The sequence below is a fragment of the Artemia sp. Qi Xiang Cuo genome, chromosome 2, assembly GCF_049724085.1.
Source record: "Artemia sp. Qi Xiang Cuo chromosome 2, ASM4972408v1, whole genome shotgun sequence".
Taxonomy (NCBI): domain Eukaryota; kingdom Metazoa; phylum Arthropoda; class Branchiopoda; order Anostraca; family Artemiidae; genus Artemia; species Artemia sp. Qi Xiang Cuo.
The window spans coordinates 29,699,356-29,722,204 of NC_142795.1; the positions used below are offsets into that span (position 1 = coordinate 29,699,356).

The window sequence follows — 22,849 nt, forward strand, 5'->3', positions numbered from 1 at the left end:
TGCAAGCCGTAACACGTGCAAAAATATTTATGACTGTATCACCAAAAATTGTTGTGAAACATGCAAAATTTGACAATGTTAGCACTTGGTAACTGGCTATTTTGGCAGTCTTGGTTTTCAAAGGCTCTGGCGTATTTTTCTAAGGGTCTGGTGTGTTTTTTTTTTGTAACACTGGTTACGTGATTTCACTCGTTCCAAGAAGAAGAAAGAAAAGCTTGACAATTGTTTATATCCTTATTATTAATTATTTATCTCCTTATTATTAACTCATGCTGATTTCTTGAGTCTTAAGTCATCGCAAAGGGCGAAAGCCAAGTGTATCTGGTCTACAGCGTCTTAACTTATTCTTGGAATAGTCTTGTCATTATCATGAATATTGAATTTAGGCCTATACTCATAATACAAATTCTCATTTATACAGTGAAAAGCTTTGACATTCCCTGCTGGTCAAGCTCTTTTGCCATGTTTGATTGTTGTAATGTTCAAAAAGATACTCACTATCAGGAAAAGTTATTGCATAATGAACTCAAAAATAATGTTTTTGGTCAACATATTGCACAAGGAAAAATTGGTAGAATGATTTTCTCACATGCTAAGAATAAACAGCCAAGAAAAGCCCTTGTGATGAGTTTCCATGGATGGACTGGAAATGGAAAAAATTATGTTGCAAAGAAAATTGCAGATGCTTTATATATTGAAGGAGTGAAGAACAGAAATGTTCATATATTTTTTTCTACACTACATTTCCCTAAAGAGGATCAAGTAGACATATATAAAGTAAGTATGGTAACTAGAGTAAAAGATCTCTGTTTGGGAAAGACCATTTTTCTTTAGCATTCTGGAAAAATAGAGATAGGTTTCTGGACCATTCCTATTTTACTACAGCATGGTGAAATGTAAGAATAGTTTGGGGAATATACCAAGTAGATAATGTCTAAAAATTTCTATTCAATAGAATGCAAAATAACATCCAACCATATTTAAGTTTTGCATAGATTACCCAACTAGTTAGCTAATTGAAAAGTCATTTTAAGCAAGCAAGACATTAGCCAACTAGAGAAACAATTGAAATAATAAAAAAAAAAAAAAAAATAGCCCACTAACCAGATAGGCCTATGATAAAGCATGAGAGCCAACTTTGTGTGTCTAATTAGGTGGATAATTGTTTATCTTAATTCTTCTGATATATATTTAACTACTAGGCCACTACTATTGCTAACAGCTCACCACAGCACCAAGTCACCTAAGGCCAACACAACTATGCATACTCCTCCTCCATCCTAATCTATTCAAAACCTCCCCCTTTATTTTTTTTAAATCTTTCTTTATGACATCATCCCAGATGAGGATGACCTGCTTTCTTTTTAGCCCTAGACAGTTGTCCAAAAAGGACAATCTTTGGCAATCTGTCATCCTTCATCCACAGAACATGCCCTAGCCATGTCAACCTTTCTTTCATTATAGCCCTAGAAAGCAGGACTGAGCCAGATTTTTCATAGAACCTACTGTTTGAAATACTTTCAGTCAGCTTGGTACCAAAACAATCTTCTCTGGAAAACTTCTAGTAAACCTTCATCCACTTTTCAGAGTACCCATGCTTCAGAGCCATATTTGACCACTGTCATTAATTTACCTTCCAATGTTCTAATTTTGGTTTGCAGAATTATCTTCTTATTCTTCCAAACTTTTTTTAAATGTGAAAAAAACACCCTGAGCCTTGGCTCTACTTTCAACATCTTCACTGCTCCCATTACCAAAAAATGGAGGGCAACTAGGCCCCCTCCCATGCTCATTTTTTCCCAAAATCACCAGATCAAAATTTTGAAATAACTGCTTTTTTCAGCATGGTCAAAAAAATAATAACTATGTCTTTGAGGATGACTTAATCCACTATAGTCCCTGGGGGAAGCACTGCAAGTTATTAACTTTGTCCAATGTTTACATATTGCATTGGTTATTGGTAAGTATACAGACCTTTACCGGGGGTTTTTTTCGGTAGTGGAGGGTAGGTAGGGGGGGTTACATGGGAGGAAATTTTCATGAGGCAAGGGACATTGCTATGAAGGGGGCACCAGATTTCCCAGCATTATTTAAAAAAAATGATCAGAAATTAAATTTAAAGAAACAAGTTTTTCAACTGAAAGTAAGGAGCAACATCAAAGCTTAAAACAAACAGAAATTATTACACACATGATTGGGTTCATCCCCTAGTCAATACCTCACTCTTTATGCTAAAGTTTTTTTTAGTAATTATTTCTTAGTACAGACAGATAAACCTGGTTTGTTTTCAAGTTTTACACAGTATAAACTTGAGTGTTTTTGGTATAAGTACCCTTTAATCTATCATGCATTCAATTATTATGTATTTAAGGTCAATATATTATGTCCAAAATCTAGAGTAAAAGAAATTAGGACTCAAACTAAATTGCAGAAAATAAGAGAAAAAGGTAGCATCTTAAAGTGTTCGTTTAATTTCTGATTAAAATGATGGTTATATTTTGAAAAATCTTAAAAAACAGTCTCGAGTGGTATGTTCATCTAATTCATAGCTTGATAATGAAAATATCTCAAAATTTATCATGAAGTCCCCCCCCCCCCTCTGCATACCTACCATGCTTTCCTTTTTTCATTTTAGAATGATTTTTCATTCCAACTCCTTTATATTCTCAGACCTTTGAAAATTAAACAGAATAGCTAAAGAAAAGAAAATTAAAACTCCCGGTCCAACTAAAATAATCCTCTTTGTATTGATGCTCAGAATTACACTGAATGTAAACATGTCACAAGAGAAATCTTTTATGAAATGGTATAGTCTTATAAACATTATGCTTTTACTAGCATAGGAGGAAAGGTCAGTAATTCAATTATCTATGTCTGGTTTTTGATGTGTAGTAAATAATTGAGACAAAAACTTTGGAAAGTAGTAAAAAAAGATATGTCAAGTCAAGTGAAAATCATAGTTACTAGGGGTGGATTGTCACTAGGCCTAGTGTTATACCACTAGGGGTGCCAAACCTGAACAAAAGGGATTTCTGGGGAACCAATATTTTTTTGACAAGACAGATTTTTAGGGAAATTCCCAAAAAATTGGGGATAGTGGAAGCACTGGTATTTTCAGACAAAATCTGCCAACATATTTTACTAGGCCATGAAAACTGCCAAGTAGCATTGGTACTATGCTACCCCACTTTTTGCACAGTGGAGTCCAACTTGTGTTTTGACGGCTTCCTTTGAGCAAAAATTGTTTTATTTGTAATAAATGGTATTTTCAGACAAAATCTGCCAACAAATTTGTAAACTGCCAAGTAGCATTGCTACTTTGCTACCCCACTTTTGTATGCACAGCAGTATGCTGTTTTTGTAAAATTAAAAACTGCATTTTCTGAGTGCTGTTTTTTGCAAAATTGAAGACTGTGTTTTCTCAGCAACAAAACTTGCTCAATATTAGAATAGTTAATGCAGAAAAGCAAGTGATGGTGGTGTATAAAAAGTCAAATAGTATATTTGATTTATAATCAAATAGTAAGTTTGAAACCACTATTTAACCCTATTTTTAGAAATAATTATAGAAAATGTATTATATTTAAAGATCCATAAAGAGCTTTAGATTGAACTCCTGAGGAAAACAATTATTACATTTAGAAAAAGCATGAAAAAGGCATTGAATGGTATGCTCACCAAATTTGTAGCTCAGTAATAGAAATATTACCAAATCCTTGACTTTTTAGAACAGTATTTATAAATTCAAACACATAGAATTAGATTGTTATAAATCAGTGCCTTTAGAATATATTACTTTTGAATAGTTCATTTGTAAAAAAATGGTTTGTTTCTAACCACATTTTAAGCCCATTTCAAGTGATAGTCCCTTTTTTATCTGGTGACAAAAATAAGTTACCCTTTTGGGCTGAAAATGGAATTCCCCCCAGAAGTGATTATTATATTTGGAAAGTGATATATTAACTTTATTCCTAGCTAAGTTATATGAAAAAGGAAAAAAATTACCAAAACACAAGCTTGGACACAAAGTAGCCTAGGTAATTGGCTTGAGAATTTTAGGAATGGTTTTTATAGGGCCAAGATGAACCCAAGACTGCAAAACAAATTGGTTGAAAGTTACTGTTCCCAATTTGTTTTGGTGCCATTGTAGAATAAAGACTCCACAGAAGGAAATATCTTAATAAAATTATAGTAGTACCATCAGATGCTCTTTTCAAATATATTACATTGCTGACAATGTAACCCCTCCCCCTGATAGTCAGAGGCGTAGATAGGGTTTTCAGCACGTGGGGACAATGTTGGTTTTGCCTCAACCCCACCATCATATAACCATATAAAAAAAAAGAAAAAAAAAAGTTTCGTATTCCCTTAGAGGCTGTTCCCAGGGACTACCACTTCCCTTTGCCCTCCTAGCCAGACAACTGCTGATGGTCCCATATGTATCTCTAATAGTACATTTCTTTGTTTTATTTGACTCCTTATGTGTCATATAACAGGTAACTTAAGTGTAGAATCAATGGAATTTGGTTTGTCATAAGGGCTCATCAGAAGGAAACAGCAATAAAAGTATTACCATCATATTCCTCAGTTTATGCTCTTTTCAAATATTATTTTAGGGTTTCTGACCCCCCTGCGCCCCTTCATGGTCCCAGTAAAGCCCTGTGATATACAGAAAACCAAAACAATTAAATTCTTACTTTATAATATGCAATGAATTTCTATAGTCACATTATCATGTTTCCTTCCATTATTATCCACATCTCCAACCATTTCAAATAATATTTTACCCACAATTCCATTGTAGTTACTTAGGCAAAGCTGAATTTCATCGAGTCCAAACTAGACCTGTCAGTTATACAATGCATAAAAAAATGAAAAGCATTTAAGAAGTACATTAGGAAAACTGTATATGGGACCGTCAGTAGGGGAGAGGGGTGCAGTGCATTGTCAGAAATGCAAATAGTCTCTTTGAAAGGATCATAAAATAAGGAATCTAATGGGGCTCCTTTTATTTTAGAAAGATGTTTTTTTATCAGGAGCCCCAAATTTGGAAAGGTTCATTTTTTGGAGTTTTCATGTAAAGTCTTAATGCATTACAAAGAAAAAAGAACAAGGAAGATAAAGGAAGTGAACACCCGAAAATGAGCCACTATTTTTTCATTTGCCTTGATAATTATATCTATCAAGTCCCTGGCCTAAGGAACCCCAATGCAGAAAAAAACTAGAACTATTAGCAATCTTGAAAAAAACTGAATTTTTTCTTAAGTTTTGAATGCATTTGTAAACAAAAGATTTCTACAGAAGTTTCCTACATTTCCATTGTTATCTAAGCTTGTTTTTAGTGAATGGCTTCCCTTGAGGAGCAAGCCCCAGGGCAGCTGTACAAGAGAGAAAAAAATTGACTGACTTAACCCCAAATAGATGCCATTTTGGCTTAGTCACAAAAGAAATGGAGGTCATCAACCAATATCATTTTGGCATATGTGCCAGTATATTTACATTTTCAGCATAAAATTGCTTTTGCATAGCCTACATTCTAAACTTTTATCCTTCTTATTTTCAGATTCACCTCATTGACTGGATTCGAGGCAATGTTTCAAGATGTGACAGATCTATGTTTGTTTTTGATGAGGTTGACAAGATGCCTCCTCGCTTACTAGATGCAATTAAACCTTTTATGGATTATCATGTAGAAATAGACGGAGTCGATTATAGGTGGTTATTGAGTTTGCTTGTTATTTGTGATATTTTTTTAGATGTAAATTTGCTCCTTAATGCAGGGCCTTTTGATTTCAATAAAAAATTATAGTAAATATTTTCAAGTGGAGTCAAATTTAGACTATGGGGGCCCTTGGGCTAGCAAGCCCAAGGACTTCTAACCTCAACCTGGAAAAATAAAACTGATCTCTAACCTGCCATATGAGTCTTGAATATTTTTAACTCATGTATTTTACTGACATTTAAACTTGGTGATGTGTTTAAATACAACACTCATTAAGTAAAACAGAATAGCTACATTTTGTTTTGAACGTTTTTGTGAAAAGTAAAGCTTTATATTAAAGCTTTGTCTATTGGGTATAGAATAACATATATAAGGAGTTAAAATTTAAATGAAAATAATAGCTTTAAACAACTAGAAATTAAAATGAATTAAGGAAAAGAAAACATATTTTTGATCCACCAATCAGTCAAAACTATATTTTGTGAAGTGTTTTTTTTTTAATATTTTTTTTTACTGTCCGGGATTCATACCCACACAGAATAACGGGTATAATCAGGTTGATAAGAAATAGAATTATTTTGTGATGTGAAATTTGGACGGATTTCCATAAGTTTGCAAGTAATCTGAAACTAGAACTGGCCAGGTGGTGCCTGATGTTAGCAGTGTGACAATTATGAGCTGTTAATAGACTGCTGAGGTAAAGGAATCGATTGAACGTCATTTATTACTATAGATGGGGTTTAAGGTCTCCTGGCATGACATGACCATGATTTTAGTTTTTTTCGCATTAATCTGCATCCCAAATGGTTTCATTGCTTAAGCGATACTTTCTGCCTGTGTTTAGAGTTTTTGGGTGTTCATAGCTAGCTAATCAATATAACCAGTATATTCTGATTTGTCAAGTAGGATTCCAACTATTTTTGCCACATACTTTGCAGGTATTAGAGAAAGGATGGCATGTAGGAAAAGGAACAAATGTGAGGTGAGGATAACATCCTGGGAGGAATCCAGAAGTTGTCGAGAATTCATCAGACAGCCCATTGGGGCTCCCACATAACTCAGCCACCATAATTCAATCACCAAACAGCTCAACCACCCGGAACTTCACTAACACATAACTCAACTACCTTAAATTTAACCACCAACCAGTTCAGCCACATTCAAGTTCACTATCAAAAAACTTAAACACCCTATATTGAACTACCACTTAACTCAACTACCTTACATTAAACTACCCAACAACTCAACATAATTCGGATCTGTTTAAATTCTTGTCTCTTGAAAGATTTTTTTTTATATATTGTTTCTAGAAGGAGCAAAAAAGTAGGCATTGCAATTGGGGCCATTTTTCTGAAGAGCAAAATGTGACTTAAAGAGAGAAAAATCAACTCCAGAGAGCAAAATACGTTTGGGGAATCCGTGTTTGTTTTTCTACTATTTTTTCATAAAATCCTTAACAACTATAAATATGCAAAAAGCTAATAGAGAAACACGTCTGTGTGGGCATTTTACATTCAAAGCGTCTTTTTACCCTTGCATATGAGCAATTACTTTCAGGTACCTCATTTTATTTTCTTCTTGAGGGTATGTTTGAACGTGTCTCGAAAGTTGTTAAGCAAATATTTTGTATTTTGAAATTTTTCTAGAAATTGGTTCCAGAAGACTGGTAAAAATCTCAAGCGAGAATCATAATTATCACCTTGGAAGAAATGTCCTTAGAGTTCATCAAACACTCTTTCAGTATCTTGTAATGGAACAATAGCCAAAGCTAAGATATTTTCGGCGAGGATATTGGAATATTGGCCATTTTCGAACTCTTACTTCAGGTCCAGCGATTAACTTTTTTTATGATAGACTGTGAAAAGTGAAAGAATCATCGCGATAACTTAGAATTTGGAATTTCAACTCGAAAAGGATTTATAGTAGTTTTTTCAAAATCTTTGAGAATTCCACTGGGATTAGCTCTTGGCACCACTTCTATGTGCTTGTAGTATGCCTGCCTCCATATGTGTTTTCTGCTTATGAAGCATGGTGCATGGTGGATATGAATCACCAGCCTTTGCAATTATCATATATAGCTGGGAAAGAAGCTGGGCCACAACCTTGAATATTCTATCCCCTAAAAATAGTTCTGGTCTCTTGAAATACTGCAATATATCTCTATGGCCTGCAACGAAAATTCTTTTAGGAATATCTTGTTCGGAATCATAAAGGACAAGATCTTGATACAAATCTGGGACTTCAAAAGCCATCAACTGGGATTCTCGAAGATTATAATCGTTTTCTCGTATTTCTTGACGAATGGACTCTTCTGAGACACTCTTTGCAGGCATTCTAACTAGTACGTCCTCATTTTCCATTTGAAGCTGTTCCCCTAAAATGTTTTTAAATAACACGAAGGAAGTGGTTGCTGCATGTTCAATGTTGGACTTCGTTTCAGAAGTCCTCACATTGATCAGATGACCAGGGTGTGAATGCTCACCAGGCTTTGGTGATTGATCAACAGATCTGAGTTGAAACAGATCCGAGTTATATTTTGGTTGAGTTTTGAGGTCGTTGGTCTGTGCAGTGGTTGAGTTGATGGTGGTTGAGTTGTTTGATGGTTGAATTTAAGGTAATTGTGTTGAGGCTGGTTAGGTTGTTATGTGGTCCAGTTATGGTGGTTGAGTTGTGTGTTCACCGCCCATTGGTAGTCGATGTTTGGAGTTTTTACTGGTTGTACATTCTGACGATTTCATCTGGGGCACAGTAATGTTTTAGTCATAATTTCATAAGTCTTTTGGGAATAGCAAAAACCTTATATGCCCCCAGGGCATAACTTACAACCTTTGCCCTGGGGGCTGTGGGGTGTGGGCTCAGACATAATTTCTGGACCTTTCAACTACGTTGAAAAAAATGGGTGTCTCACAATTTTTATTGGATGTGATTTAGGAAAATGGTGGGTGTGGGAGAGGGTTTAGTTGACCTCAAATCAGTTTCAACTATTAAAAAGGGCACTGGCCCTTTCGATTTCGAATCGAATGAGCCCTTTTTGAAGTGTCTACAACAACACTTTCTATAAAACCTTATACGCCCCCAGGGCATAACTTACAACCCTTGCCCTGTGGGTTCTGGGGGGGGGGGCAGTCATCCTCAAAGACATAATTTCCAGATCTTTCAACTACGTTGAACAAAATGGCTATTTCAAAATTTTGATTGGATGTGTTTGGGGAAATGGTGGGCATTTGGGGAATTTTGATCGAAGTTTCGATGATAACTCCTTCCATACGAAGGGCCTTGGTCTAAAAGAAACCAAAAAAAAAAAAAATAATACATAGTGCCCACATTGTTGTTTATTTAGGCAGCACTATTGCGCTGCCTATGTTTCTCTGCCTGTTTTAAAGAGTTCATGGCTATTTGGATTTCACCGTCCTAACGCTTCTTGCTTATATGGCTTCGGAGCGTCTTCTTAACTTACCCCTCAACTCAAGTTGCATTATTGATGTTAATCGTTGTGGAGTCCCTTGAATGAACACTTTCTTGGCTTAAAATATATCTGAAACGAATAAGAGGCAGAGAAATTAGTGCATTTATCTGGTCCTGCATTTCAGAAGAGTAACAAGCTTAACGATTTTGCTTACAACTGTGTTTGTTTTGTTATGAAGGTGAAACTTCATAACAACAAAACTTTGAAGTCTACTAGTGTCTGGGCAGTAAAGTTCAATGGTCTAATATTAGCGTCTCTTTGGCTACTAACGGTTGGCGCTTGAACTTGCCATAGATCTTTCTATGGCTCCAGAGACGCTTAGAGCTCCAGGAAGACTTGCTAGTCATTCTAGATCTAATTGACAGTTATATCTTAGTGTTTTTTTTTTTTTTTTTTTTTTTTTTTTTTTTTTGAGCCCACGGCTACCACTTACGAACGATCTTGGGATGTCAGGTTTTAGACATGCGAATCACGTGTCTATGATAGGCTACCTCCATTTTCTGTACTTGATGAGTTTTGTTATTTGAGTTTAGATGTCTTTTTTTTATTTGTCAGCATTTGTTACTTTGTGTTTCGGTACAGGATCCTTGTACAGTGAGCCAGTGACTGGGAACAGGACACTTGCCCCATAAATTTTGTGCTGACCAGTGAACAAAAAAATGTCTGGCTGTCTTGCAGCTGAAAAGTTAATGAAGTGACTCGGTCTTGGATAGGCCAAGGGCCAAATTTGTGCCTTCAATCACACATATCATATAAGAAATCTTTGCATGATTCCACTTCAAACAGGGTTCTACATTTTTACTTTTTCAGCAAAAAAGCTGGCGTTGGAAGGTTCTTAGAGGGGATACAGACCCACTTTGTGCCTCAAGTATTAGGGATCGAAAACCTTGTTTTCGATTTAATGATGGTGCAACATCCCCATGCTTCCACTTAAAAATCGGTGGTGGCAAAGGTGGGGATGATGAAGGAACAGCTCCCCGACTTTTATACCCCAATTAACCTGATTGAGAATTCTGGTTTAATTCACAGTCAAACAAGGTGCCATATGCTTATCGTTCTGCTAAATAGTATGCGCTGCGGAAACCATGTAAGAAACTTGTTTGCTGTGCACTGTGTTTGTTTTGTTTTGTGACGCAGAAATTTGCTGTTTCAGATAAGATAAGGGTTTATTCCAAAAAAAACACAACACAAAAAAAACAAATTACCTTCCATAAGCTAACGCTTGTTCGGAAGTATTTACCATCTTAAAATTAACACTTATAATAGCATACTAAAGAGATAGAAGAGAAAAAAAAAAAAGGAAAATCTTACACTCACTCGGCTCCTGGTCGCAATAACCAAAAATCAATACTTCACATACTCCAAAACTTCCCGCCGCCATCCCATAAATAATAAATAAACAAACAAAAAAAAAATAAAAAAAATAAAAATATATAGGAAAAACGGGAAAAACGGTTTTGAATCTTATATTTTTAACTAGTGGCTTCAAAACCTATTAGTAGGTCTACTAACTTTCCTGAATATCTGACCATTTTTTTTTCAGTGTGCTTACCATGTTATGCTTTTGAACTTCTATTGTGCAATATTAGGCTTGTCGTTAACAATCTAAGGAATCTTTTGCTACAAATTTTCATGGAAAGCAGAAGCCATTTATGAAACTTGTAGGATCCATGCTCAGTTTTTTATTTATTTGTGTCCATAATTTATTTTTTAGCTCAAAAATTGATATTCACGTTGAAAATCAAACACCATTTATTCAATATATGTTTAATGTTCTTCGCTTTAGGGTAGTAATATTGCAATCTTTATAATTTTGTGTGTGTTTAATAACTAATCAGTTATAAACATTGCCTAAATTAACCCTGAATGATCTAGAGTTTGGAACGGTGGCTTGGGCCCAATGACACTGCTTAGACCCTCTGATTATACAGACTAAATGTTGTTGCATGATTCTGATTTGAATTAAAGTTTGACCAGTGCATTGTCTCCTCTGAAATGTATTTGTTTTGACATAGGCTCTTTGTAAAATTTCCACTATAAACTTTCACCATAAAAATTAACCGGAATCACAGTTACCGTTCCTGAATCAGCTTTAAATGGCAGTTTTTCCTCGGTTCAGGGGCGTAGCTCCAGCATTTTGTTGAGGGGGGACAAAAAAAGATCCACATCGATAGAGTTAAGGGGCATGGGCTTAATATTAATTTTTTTTTCTTCCATTTATTGGTATGGGAGTAGTTTGTTCTTTACTAGTTTGTTGCTTTTGTTCCGGCCATAATTTGGGGTTGTGTGCCTAGGAGTTCACGCAAAAAAGTGACATGGTACCCTCCAATTGGGTTATGTTCTTAAAAAGTGAACTAAATTGTTGGATTTGTGATTAAAAGAGCCCTCCCGCAATTTTCTATAACTATCTCTTCTAAATGATGGGGCCTGTAAAATCAATACAGAAAGATGGGTTTTCTTTGGATGGTACAAGTTTTCTCGGATGAAGTAAAGGGTTAAGTTCGAACCCAGATCATACTATAAAAATTAACCAAGATAAAAAGTAGGCCCTAGCTTCTAAAAGTTTTCTTTCATGGAATCAAAAAATTACGTGTGCTCTGCTGAAGACACAGAAACAAGCAGAATTTTGGCCTTCAAACTTGAATGTCAAGTGCTAAGATAGTAAATTCAGAAGTACTGTTTGCAAGTTATTCCAATCTACCTGTTTTTACATGTTTTTACTGCTAAGAGCTAGCAAATAGGTTCTAATTAATATTTTTAGTCAGTATTTTTATTATCATCTTGAAGGGTAAATTTTACGTTCTCTAGTGTGCAGATATGTTCTTACCCTGATTTTCTTCCAACGATTTTATTTGTTTATTTTTTTTTTTGGAATCAATTGAGCAATTATGGCTTTGAGGATAGCTTCTTTACTATAAAAACTTCTGGGTCCAATTTTTACCTTTGGAATCCAAGAGACACTTACAGAGCTTTATTTTGGATTAGGGCACACTATTTAGGGAGGATATAGATACTAAAAACGCCAAAGATGTGGATGCCTACCATGCTCAGGCCCATTCACAGATATTTTTTCAGGGGAAGGGAGTGGGAAAAGGTGACACAATTGGGTGAACTGTATAGAAAACATGAGACAATATGTTTTTTTTTTATTCACCTACATTTTGGATGAGAGGCTGTGGACCAGAAAGTTCACCATGCGTACTCGCCAGGCCGTACACGAAGCTTCTTCGGTTCTTTGTTTATCTATTTCATTTTGTAAAACCAGGCAAGTGAATTAAGGCTCCAGGTACTAATAGCGTGATAAATGAGTTTATGATGATTTTCAAATAGGGTGGTTGTCAAGTTAGAGATAAATTACTGAGGATTGTGAATATCATTTATGAAAAAAAGAGGTGACGATTTTAGGAAAACTTTAATTAAAACCTTTGTAAGGAAGGTGATAAGAGTGAGTCTAGTAGTGTAAGGAAGGTGATCATTTTCTGAATAATAATCGAGAAGTGCCTGAGTCATCAGAACTCTTTAGTCCTTAATTTTATAGATTCTGAGCAAGCATGTGATTCAGCCGATAGAAGAGCTATGACGAAGGCTCTATCCTTGTATGGTCTACCAGATAAATTCATTAAAGTGATTAGTGCTATGTACGAGAATAACATTGCTGCGGTTTAGGTAGGAAATGAAGTTAATGACTGGTTCGTGTTGAATTATTAGTCATGCAGTGTTGCGTTCTATCCCCATTTATATGGATCATTTTGATGGACTTCGTCTTAAGGAGTATAGCAAAAACTATGGAAGAGCGCGGAATCAAATGGGGAAGTAACACTCTCCTAGGATTAGATTATGCTGCTGATTTGAATATCCTAGTTGAAATACGTCGGCAAAATGAATGAATTTTTGAAGGTTCTGAGAGTTCATGATGCAAGAATAGGTTTGAGAATTAATGTTAAGGAGACTAAGCCGCTAAGAGTGGGAATAAGTTAAGATGAAGAGGTAATATTGGGTAACGAGAAGATCGATCAAGTGGCCAGCTTCACTTACCTAGGTAGGATTATTAGTAAAGACTGAGGGTGCAGCGAAGATGTTAAAAGTAGAAAGGCTCAGGGTGTTTTTTCACAGTTGAAAATAGTCTGGAAGAATAGAAAGATAAGTCTATGAACCAAGATTAGAATATTAGAAGCTACAGTGATAACATTGGTCAGGTATTGTTCTGAAGTGGGGGCGCTCCAAAAGACTGAGGAGGATCTGTTTGATGTTTTCCAGAGAAATTGTCTAAAGATTGTTTTGAATACCCGTCTGACTGTCCGTATTTCAAACGGTATGCTGTGCGAAAAATGTCGTTTAATCCCACTTTCTAGGGCTATAATGAGAGAAACGTTGAGATGGCTATGACAAGTTCTGTGGATGAAGGATGATAGATTGCCAAAGATCGTCCTTGTCAGCCAACTATCTAGGGCTAAAAGAGAAGCAGGTTGTCGCCGAATGGGGTGTGAGGAGGTCGCAAGGAAAAATTTAAGGGAAATTGGAACTTCATGGGAGGGTTTTAAAGAGGGATGCTCTGAACAGTTTGGGATGGAGAAGTGTACTTAACCGGGTTGGCCTCAGGTGGCTTGCGGTTGCAGTTAGTGGTTAGACCTAGTAGTAATACATTCTTCACGAACGGTAAAGACAACAGCTATTAACTATACTAGTGGTACTAATGACCGATAAGAAACCCCCCCCCCCCCTCACCTAAAGGGAAAATTCGAAAGTAAATCACTTTTTGGCGGTCTTGCCAAGACCCTTATCCCCAAACAGAGTTTCTTCTATTCAATTTAGAGAGCTTGAATAAGCTTGTTCATGGGTTTCTGCTTTTATTTTTCTTCTTTTTTTGTTGCTACATTCAAGCCTAAGAACTAGTAATTATGCATAAAAAAGACTTCACAGACACTTCGGCATTAACAGTTTTCTTACTTTTTATATGACAATACTTTCTTACGTAAAAATACAAACAATCGCTATTAACTTTGTCGATGGTATGAATAATCAGTCTAAAAGACCTATTCCTCTTCCCAGTAGCGGGATGAATGTATTTCAATTTCTATGTTCTCGTTCTTATGTGTATAGGACCGTGTTTTTCTTCCATTTTAGGAAGTCGATTTTTTTGCTTCTAAGTAATACTGGTGGCCATAATATAACGCAAAAGTCGTTAGAGCTCTGGAAGAAAGGAAGGAAACGGGAGGAATTTAAGTATGAAGATTTTGAAAAGCTGATTCAAATAGGAGCTTTTAATGAACCAGGTAGTAGAAAAAATTTTAGAATGTGTGGCAAATTCTATTATAAACGATTCTAATTGGAATATATTTATGTATTATTAATCACAACTAAGAATTGGGAAATTTGGGGATTTTCAAGGGTCAGAATCGTTAAAAATTAACCCGATTCCTAAAACGATCACACTTTCAAGTTTTGTCTTGAACAGTTCTAAAAAAATAACACTTAAATTTTCAAAAATACAAAAAAAAAGCTTTCTGTATATTTTCGCGTGTTCGCAATTATTAGAATAATGATGGGGCAAAACTTGAGCGCAAAATGTTAAATGGTGCCAAACACAACTTCATTTAGATAATGAATTCAAGTATTTATGTTTGTAATCCTATGAGAGAAGCACCCTCCCTCCGGTCTAAATTAATTAACATTTTGTGATATCGATACAAAACTTGTTTGATACATTTAATAAGCCAAGTTTGATATTTTAAGTAAGCCAATTTATGTTCGTCGTAACAAGTTTTGTATTTGCGGTTAACTTTTTGCGGAACCATTATTTTTTTTGTGTGTGTTTGTTGATAATTCTATCAGATATCAGTTGCATCATAAGAGATTCACAATCATACTAGATATGATAATTCTGGTAATTTTTTCTTCTGCCGATAAAATAGTAAACTTGAGAAAGTAAAGTAGCTGAAATCAAAGAAGAATTGTGGCCAGGTAGTTTTCAATGAGAATTGCAAAATTAAGGCCCTGAGTAGACCCCGACGCCGCACCGGCGGATCAACCGAACGCTGCCGACGAGAAGCCCGGTCGACCGCCGCCAAAGTTTCACTACGCCGCCGACGCTCCGCAGGCGTGCCGCCACCCACAGAGGCGGCGGTGTTTGGCTGACTCTAAATTAATTTTGCGGCAATTCTTTATTGCGTCAACCGTAAAGTCGGAGCTTTTCTTTCTCGTGATGGTTTAGTATTTCGATTTTCCTGATTAGAAATCAAGCAGGGCTTGCACTATCCCCGAATTTTTGGGTATTTCCTCGAAAATCTATGCGTCACCCCGAAAAAAAAATTGGTTTCCCGAATCCCCGAAAATCACGCAATCACGGTGTCATCCCTAGCGATTTATCACCAGTGACTTTCCCTGACAAATATTACTTTACATACCATAATTCTTCACTACTCTCTTGTTCGTTAATTTTCGTCTCTTTTGTTGCTTTGCATAAAAACCTGACAGATGAAATATACAATTGCAAATATTGCAATATACACAGTTCTTCATATGTTGACAAAAAAAAGTATCGTCTTTATGAAATGAGTTTAAATCATTTCGAATGTAGTTTCCCAATTGCTATTTCTTACATCATTCGTAGTCGAGAATTTTATTTTCAAGTTGAATAGAATTATAGAATGCATTCACTACTATACAGCTTCAGCCTTCAGTTGGATTTTGAAATTGATAGCCGACAGATTGTTTCTACAGCTGAATTGTAAGTTTGCCGATTTTTTTTTCTCTTGCTGTTTTTAGATAAGATTATCTTAATGTTTAATACTCAATTGTTGAACGTCTTATAGATTAAAGAAAAGAAAATATTCTTTCTGATAAAATTTTACGCCCCCCCCCCCAAAAAAAAAAGTATTTTGAGACAAAATTTTGTTATATACAAATCCATGTAAAATGTTGGGGAATTAAAGATTGAAACGGAAGCTACCCCAAGAATATTATTCGTAAAAAAATTGTAAATTATTTCCTATAGGGGGGATAGGGGGCTATTATTTTTAATTGAAAATACCTCAATTTTTTTATTGAAAGCAGGGATCCCAAAAAGATAATTATTTTTTTCATTTATAGTGGAGATGGAAGAAAATGATTTCAAATTCCCTGGGAAACCATTGAAATATTTTGATAGACCCCGGGCCCTCAATTGGGACTTGCTCATTGTCTTGGGTATTTTGCGATTTCTTATAGGCTATTGGCCTAATTTGGCTTTTGTGTGTGCTCCTTTTTAATTAGATTCTTTGGATCTTATTGAATGCCACGACGAATCTATGACTCAGTTTTCAAATAATTTGAGGTATATCTGAATAATTTCGAAATTTTTGTTGTTGTATTTGTACCCCTTTACTCATACCCTCAATTTTTTTTTTTCAAGGAACACTAAGCTGTTTAACGTTATTTTGCGTGTTTGTTTGAACCGTATAGTGACCTAGTTAATTATTAAGTCAATTATTTTTTTAATGTAAAGCTGAGACGGTATCCTATCAAGGTGGTATCCAGAGGAGGGGGGGGTCGGGAGGTATTACTTTTGAATGATAATATATCGAAATTTGTTTATTGAAAGCAGGGATGTCAAAAAGTTAATTTTTTTTTTCAATTTAAAGCAGAGACGGCATCCTATCAAGGTGGTATCCAGAGGGGGGGGGGGTAGGGAGCTATCATATTTAAATGATAGTGTCTCGAATTTTTTTTGTAAGCAGGGTTGCCAATAAGTTTTTTTTTTTTTTTTTTTAAGCAGAGACAGTATCCTATAAAGATGGTATCCAGGGGGGGCATAGGGAGTTATTGTATTTTTTTGTTATTACCTTGATTTTTTTTTTTATTGAAAGCAGGGATGCCAAAAAGCTGAAAAGTTGACAGAAATTTACAAGATTTTCGTGAGTTATACTTGAAACAGAACTTGAATAGTTTTATCGTCGAAAAGGAAAGGGACACATGCGTCCAACCCGTTTTTTTCTATGAAACGGGTTTACTTCGAAAACATTCATCCTTAAACACCCGGCAGATTCGCACTGAAACGAATTGGTGTGGTGGAAGTAATATCGTCATGACCATCTACCATTGTGCACGAGTGACACTAGGGCTCTTGGTCCAGGACCCATATTACTTTAAAAGGCCAGGTCATAATAAAAGCTTTCAATTTGGGAGGTTCAATGAGGAGTCTTTGACAGTCTTATGACCTCAGGGTACTAGATGTTGCAACGTTCTTACGTATCTACAGTGTTTTAAAAAATTTGATCACCCCACAAATGATGAACAAAAATATGGACAAACATAACAAATGTAGCATTTGGAATATTATAACACTTTTTTTAAAGCTTTGAAGAAAAGCAAAAAATGCTAAATACCCCTAACTATGCTTGAAAGCTATTTTAAAAAGAAACTCTTTGGAGATTTCCATTGATATGACCATAGCAGAAGCTTTGAGCCTGGGTGGGGATCAAAGAGGAGTCTTTGAGTATTTTGACCACAGGTGACTTATTGTTGCGACTTTCTTAAATTTAGTAATTTTTGTGAGCATTTGGAAATCAAAGGTTAAACTCAATAACTGATACTAAGTCTCCTAACATTTTGCTTGGATTAAAACGGACGAACTAGGAAGAAAATCTCAACATCTTCTTGGAGCTACTTCAGTCTGCATATTATTTCATTTAATTACATTTAAAACGGATGAGCTTTTCTTTTTTTTACCTAAGAAAATAGCTGGGACTTCATTTTTCTTCAAACCAAAAAAAAACCATTAAGTGTTTTTTGTCTTATTGTAATTGAAGTGTTCTCATGTGAAGTGTTCATCATGTATTTTTCAATTTGATAAATTTACTCCTTTTAGATACAGTTTATAATGTAGCTGATATTAGGTATTTATGAGTTTATAATTTGGAATGAATCCCCCCCCCCCCAAAAAAAAAAATGAATAATATCCAAAAGAGCAGCCAAAAGCAATAAAAAAACAAACAAACAGCAGTTCAGCCTTAGCCTACCTGACATATTCTATAAAGAAGCCAAAAAAAACTTTAGAGAGTATTTTTTTAATTATTAAAAAAAAAAAAAAAACTGTTTTTTTTAAACCAGTTTTAATACAAGGAAGGCTTTTTAAGAATCCAAAAGAGCAAAAAAAAAAAAAAAAAAAAAAACAATACCAAAGTCGCCCATTTCAACCGTTTTAAAGGTGACAAAACAGATATAGGCAAAGGGCAAATTTGGAATGATGTTTGATCGCGCCGGCGGCGCGTCGCTGACATCTTACCGGCGGCGCACTGTTTTTGGCCCTGCCGCCGCCGGTCTTTTCTCATCGGCGCGATGCCGAGGTCTAGCCCTGAGATACTAACAGAGATCAAGTTGGAAACTTTCTGCATACAGGTTGGCAATCTGATCCTTGTGCTGGTAGGTATTGGAACCTGTCGTGAAAGAACTCTGTTTTCGACTCGATCCAAAACTGAGGCCAGCGTCTGATCATAGCTTATTTGCCATGGTTTTCGTATGTGTTGTAACTTAAGCAACATAAAGACACAATTTTCAAGTGTTCTCAGTAAAGTCCTCGAGCTACTTCTCCTTCCAGAAATTTTGGGGAAGTGTAGATTGGATTATCGTCAGTTGAGGTTCCACCGAAACCTGAGTTGCGCGTTTGTACATAGGCTTTAAGAGAAAGCTGTTGACAAAGTTCATGGAATGGATTCCTCCCTCTTTATGTGCACCGTAGACATCTCAGTTGCATTCGATTCAGTTGTGCAGTCTCAGGTGTTCCTGAAATTACTCGAGTATGGTGTGAATGTTCATGCCGTAGCACTTTTATCTCTCTGGTACTCAGATAGTTTTGTGAACGTTAGACTGACAGGGGATCACCTGAGCTGACCGATTAGACTTGTTCGAGGTCTTCGACAAGGATCTGTATTAAGCCCCATTCTGTTTAATACTCTGACATCCGGAATAACAAAAAACGTTGCTGGAGGATTCAGGATCAATCTATACGACCTCAGCCTGCTCTCGTATACTGATGTTAAGCCGCAACCTTACTTCTCTACAAGAAAATATTAACCGCCTGATAACTGGTTAAAAAAGTATCGGTCTAAGGGTCAATGTACTAAAGACGGAGTTTGTGGAATTCTGTCCCTCGACAAGCCAGCAGCAAAGCAGTGGTCTTACATATGTGACCATTGAACAAACGAAAATTTTCCCTGGAAATATATGAAGTACCTGGGAATAACGTACGGTCATGATGTCAGAAGTTCTCGTTTACTAATAATTGACAAAATTACCAAGAGTTTTTGTTCAAGTTACAGGAAGCTTGTCTCTGAAATTTAGCTTAAACAGGAATATTCTTGCAAAGCTTTACACAGCGGTTTGCTCTCCCTCACTTGCTTCATGTATCGCCGTTATGAGACTCGTTCGCACAAACTGACAAACTAAAACTCCGGTCTGTGTACTGCAAAAACCTCAAGTTTTGTTTCGATGCCCACTCCACGAGAGAGACACATTCGTTCTAAAATCTCAAAATAGGGTAGACACCGTTGTCGTTGTGCCGTCTACTGAAACAAGTGCAGAAAAAAAGCGTTTGAAACATTGTTCGAGTTTTTGCCTCTACTCTGATCTATTAGTGCTAATGAAGAAGTTACTATTTAATTTTGTCCTTTGATGCTGAGTATTCTTGTTTTTCCTTTTTTTTTCTTTTGTATTACTCCGATTTTCTCTTTCTTTTTTATATGAGCGGGCAAAAATAAAATAATTATTATTATATATTGTATCGATTTTTTTGATGGCCTATTAACTTCGGCTAACGATTCTTCAAAATCCATCAGACGAAGAGTGGGACTGCCTTCAATATCGGGGGACTACCTTCAATCCCTAGGACTGATCTTCTCTATTTGTAGAAAAGATTTATCTCACTCAATTTGTCATCGTGCTTCTCTACCTGATTGTCAACCTGCTAAAGAAATCTTTTTCAATGGAATAATAAGTAATTTTTGTAACTGAAAAGTCAATTTGACTTTTAACTGTATTAAAATTTTCTGAAACACATTCTTTAAGCAAACCACTCGAAAAAGGATTTTAACTTGATAATTTGTTACGCTTGCATGAATTTTACCAAAATGAAACTTATATTTTCTATTTCTTTCTCTATTGTTGGTTTTATACAAAAAAAAACTGATTTGATGAGGAACAGAGCTGGTATGTATATGAGAGTACTTTTTCGAATACATCTAATCACTAATTGCTACTAAAACTAATTGTTTTGTAAGTAACTGGCAGTTACTAGTGCCTACCTGGGACCACTTCAATCCTGGACCCTAGTTCAATCCTGGGACCACTGCTTTTTATAATGTATATAAATGACCTTCCATCAGCGACAGAAAACCTTGGTCTGAATGTTCTTTTCGCTGATGATACCGGATCATCACTTACTGGATATTCGGAAGAGGATCTCAATGAGAAGCTGCAAATCGTATTTTCACAACTTCTTGTATGGATAAAAGCTAATTCTTTATCACTAAATGCATCAAAAACCAAATTTATCATTTATATTAGAATTGGGCAGAATGCACAAGTAATTTCAACAATATTTGATCATGCTACAAATATTAAAATTCAAAGGGTAACTTTGCTCCGGTATCTGGGTATTATTATTGATGAAAATCTATCATATAAAGAACATTGTAATAGATTACAGGTTAAAGTTACTCAGGGGGTTGGTATAATGCGAAGGTTTCAGCATTTTTTTCCATATGAAATCCTACGTCTAATTTATCTTGCGTTGGTTCATTCCCATCTTACGTATTGTCCTCTGATATATTTGGCAACATTCAGATGTCATGTGAAACCGATACAAATTCTTCAAAACGGGCTCTTCTAATTTTAAAGAAATATTTACCATCACCGTCTTCGTATCCTAATAAGAGTAAAACTGAAACTCTATATCTTCTAACTAATATTTTGCCTGTTTCACAGATATTCACCCTCAATTCTTTTTTATTTAAGGTAAAATATGACCGGTCGGAACTACCTACGTACTTTCGTTCGAATAATTTTTTCCCTGTGCAACATGCCCATTCTTATGAAACCCGACATAAATGGAACATTCAGCACCTAAAATTAAGCACAGAGAGATCAAGGTTCTTGCCATTATTTTCAATCATGGGTTCATGGTGTCTACATCTACCATTTATTGATTGCAGCAAATCTCTTCCAAATATAAAAAAGCAACTTCATTCTATCCTTATAAATGATTTTAAGAATTATTAATATATTGAAAAACTGGGTACATTTGATAATATTGTTTTGTTGGGTGTTTTGCCCTGTGAGATGCCGGTCATCGGTTACCCTTATTCGCCCGTTGTTTTTTTTTTTTTTTTTTACTTGTATTATCGGTGGTTATTTTCCTGATGTCGGGGAGTTTTTGGGGGGGGTGCACATATATTTGCGAGTCATTGAATAACTCTTATTTATTTTTTTGTTTTCAAACAGGTTTATTCCGATTGATGTACCGGGTTTTTGTCATTTGACCTTGTGTCTCTGGCGTTTACCCTCTATTTATGTCCATTTTGTACAGATATTTTAAAATTAAACCTTGAACCTACAAGTTAAAAGTGACGCGTCACTTCCATGTGCTTTATGCCTGCACACATGTGGATTAGGAGAGAATTCACCTCCTCCAGTTACTGATGTCGGTCTGAGGAAACCGTCTCCCGTTTGAAAACTGCTTCTTTTTAATGTGAGGAAGCTTTTACCACTGTAAATACATGCAAGTTGTACATCCTCTCAATGTCAGGAAAACTAACTAATAAAGCTATTCAACCTTTTCATTATAAAGGTTATTCAGGCTATAATGTATCATGACTTCAACAACCTAATATATTATGAACGACATAATTACCTAACTGGAACAGCAACAACCTGTTCAACTTGTGGAGCTGACTTATCTGTGCTTTATTCTAAGGTTATTTGATGTCTTCTATGCTTGAGACTTTAAACTTAATCTAAGACTTCAATTCATAGGTGGACTTTTTCGAGCTGATATAGTCGATAGAAGTCTTGTAGATTTCTACTTACCTTTTCTGCCTATGGAAAAGGACCATGTTAAGCAATGTGTAGAAGCAGAGTATCGTCGTCGAGGATATTTGTGGAATCGTGGAGATATTGAGTAAGTGCCATTTTTATACAAAATATAATTCGCTTGAGACGTATGTTGTTCTTATTACTTATACTTTAGGACATAGATTTCATATTGTCATATATATATATTTATATATATATCGTGGAGATATTGAGTAAGTGCCATTTTTATACAAAATATTATTCGCTTGAGACGTATGTTGTTCTTATTACTTACACTTTAGGACATAGATTTCATATGTCATATATATATATATATATATATATATATATATATATATATATATATATATATATATATATATATATATATATATATATATATATATATATATATATATATATATATATATATATATATATATATATATATATATATATATATATATATATATATATATATATATATATATATATATATATATATATATATAATCTATATATGTATATATTTTCGACTCTTCGACCGTGGTGATCTTTGTTGGTCTGGGGCTTGGAGCTTTTCCTAGCTTATGTACAATTTATTGTTTCCTGATACG

General features: G+C 35.3%; 1 protein-coding gene across 2 annotated transcripts in view; it reads left to right on the plus strand.

Moving 5' to 3' along the window:
- Positions 1-230: 230 nt before the first annotated feature.
- Positions 231-22,849, plus strand: part of LOC148955109 (torsin-1A-like) — a 33,878-nt gene continuing 11,259 nt past the window's right edge. Inside the window, exons 1-4 of one of the 2 annotated variants that reach the window (XM_089100378.1) lie at positions 231-777; positions 5,564-5,715; positions 14,313-14,461; positions 22,194-22,338. In XM_089100378.1, coding sequence (XP_088956504.1) covers positions 370-777; positions 5,564-5,715; positions 14,313-14,461; positions 22,194-22,338 — 854 coding nt within the window. In that variant the 5' untranslated portion in view covers positions 231-369. The remainder of the gene's footprint in view (positions 778-5,563; positions 5,716-14,312; positions 14,462-22,193; positions 22,339-22,849) is intronic. The other variant, XM_089100385.1, reaches the window with a different exon arrangement.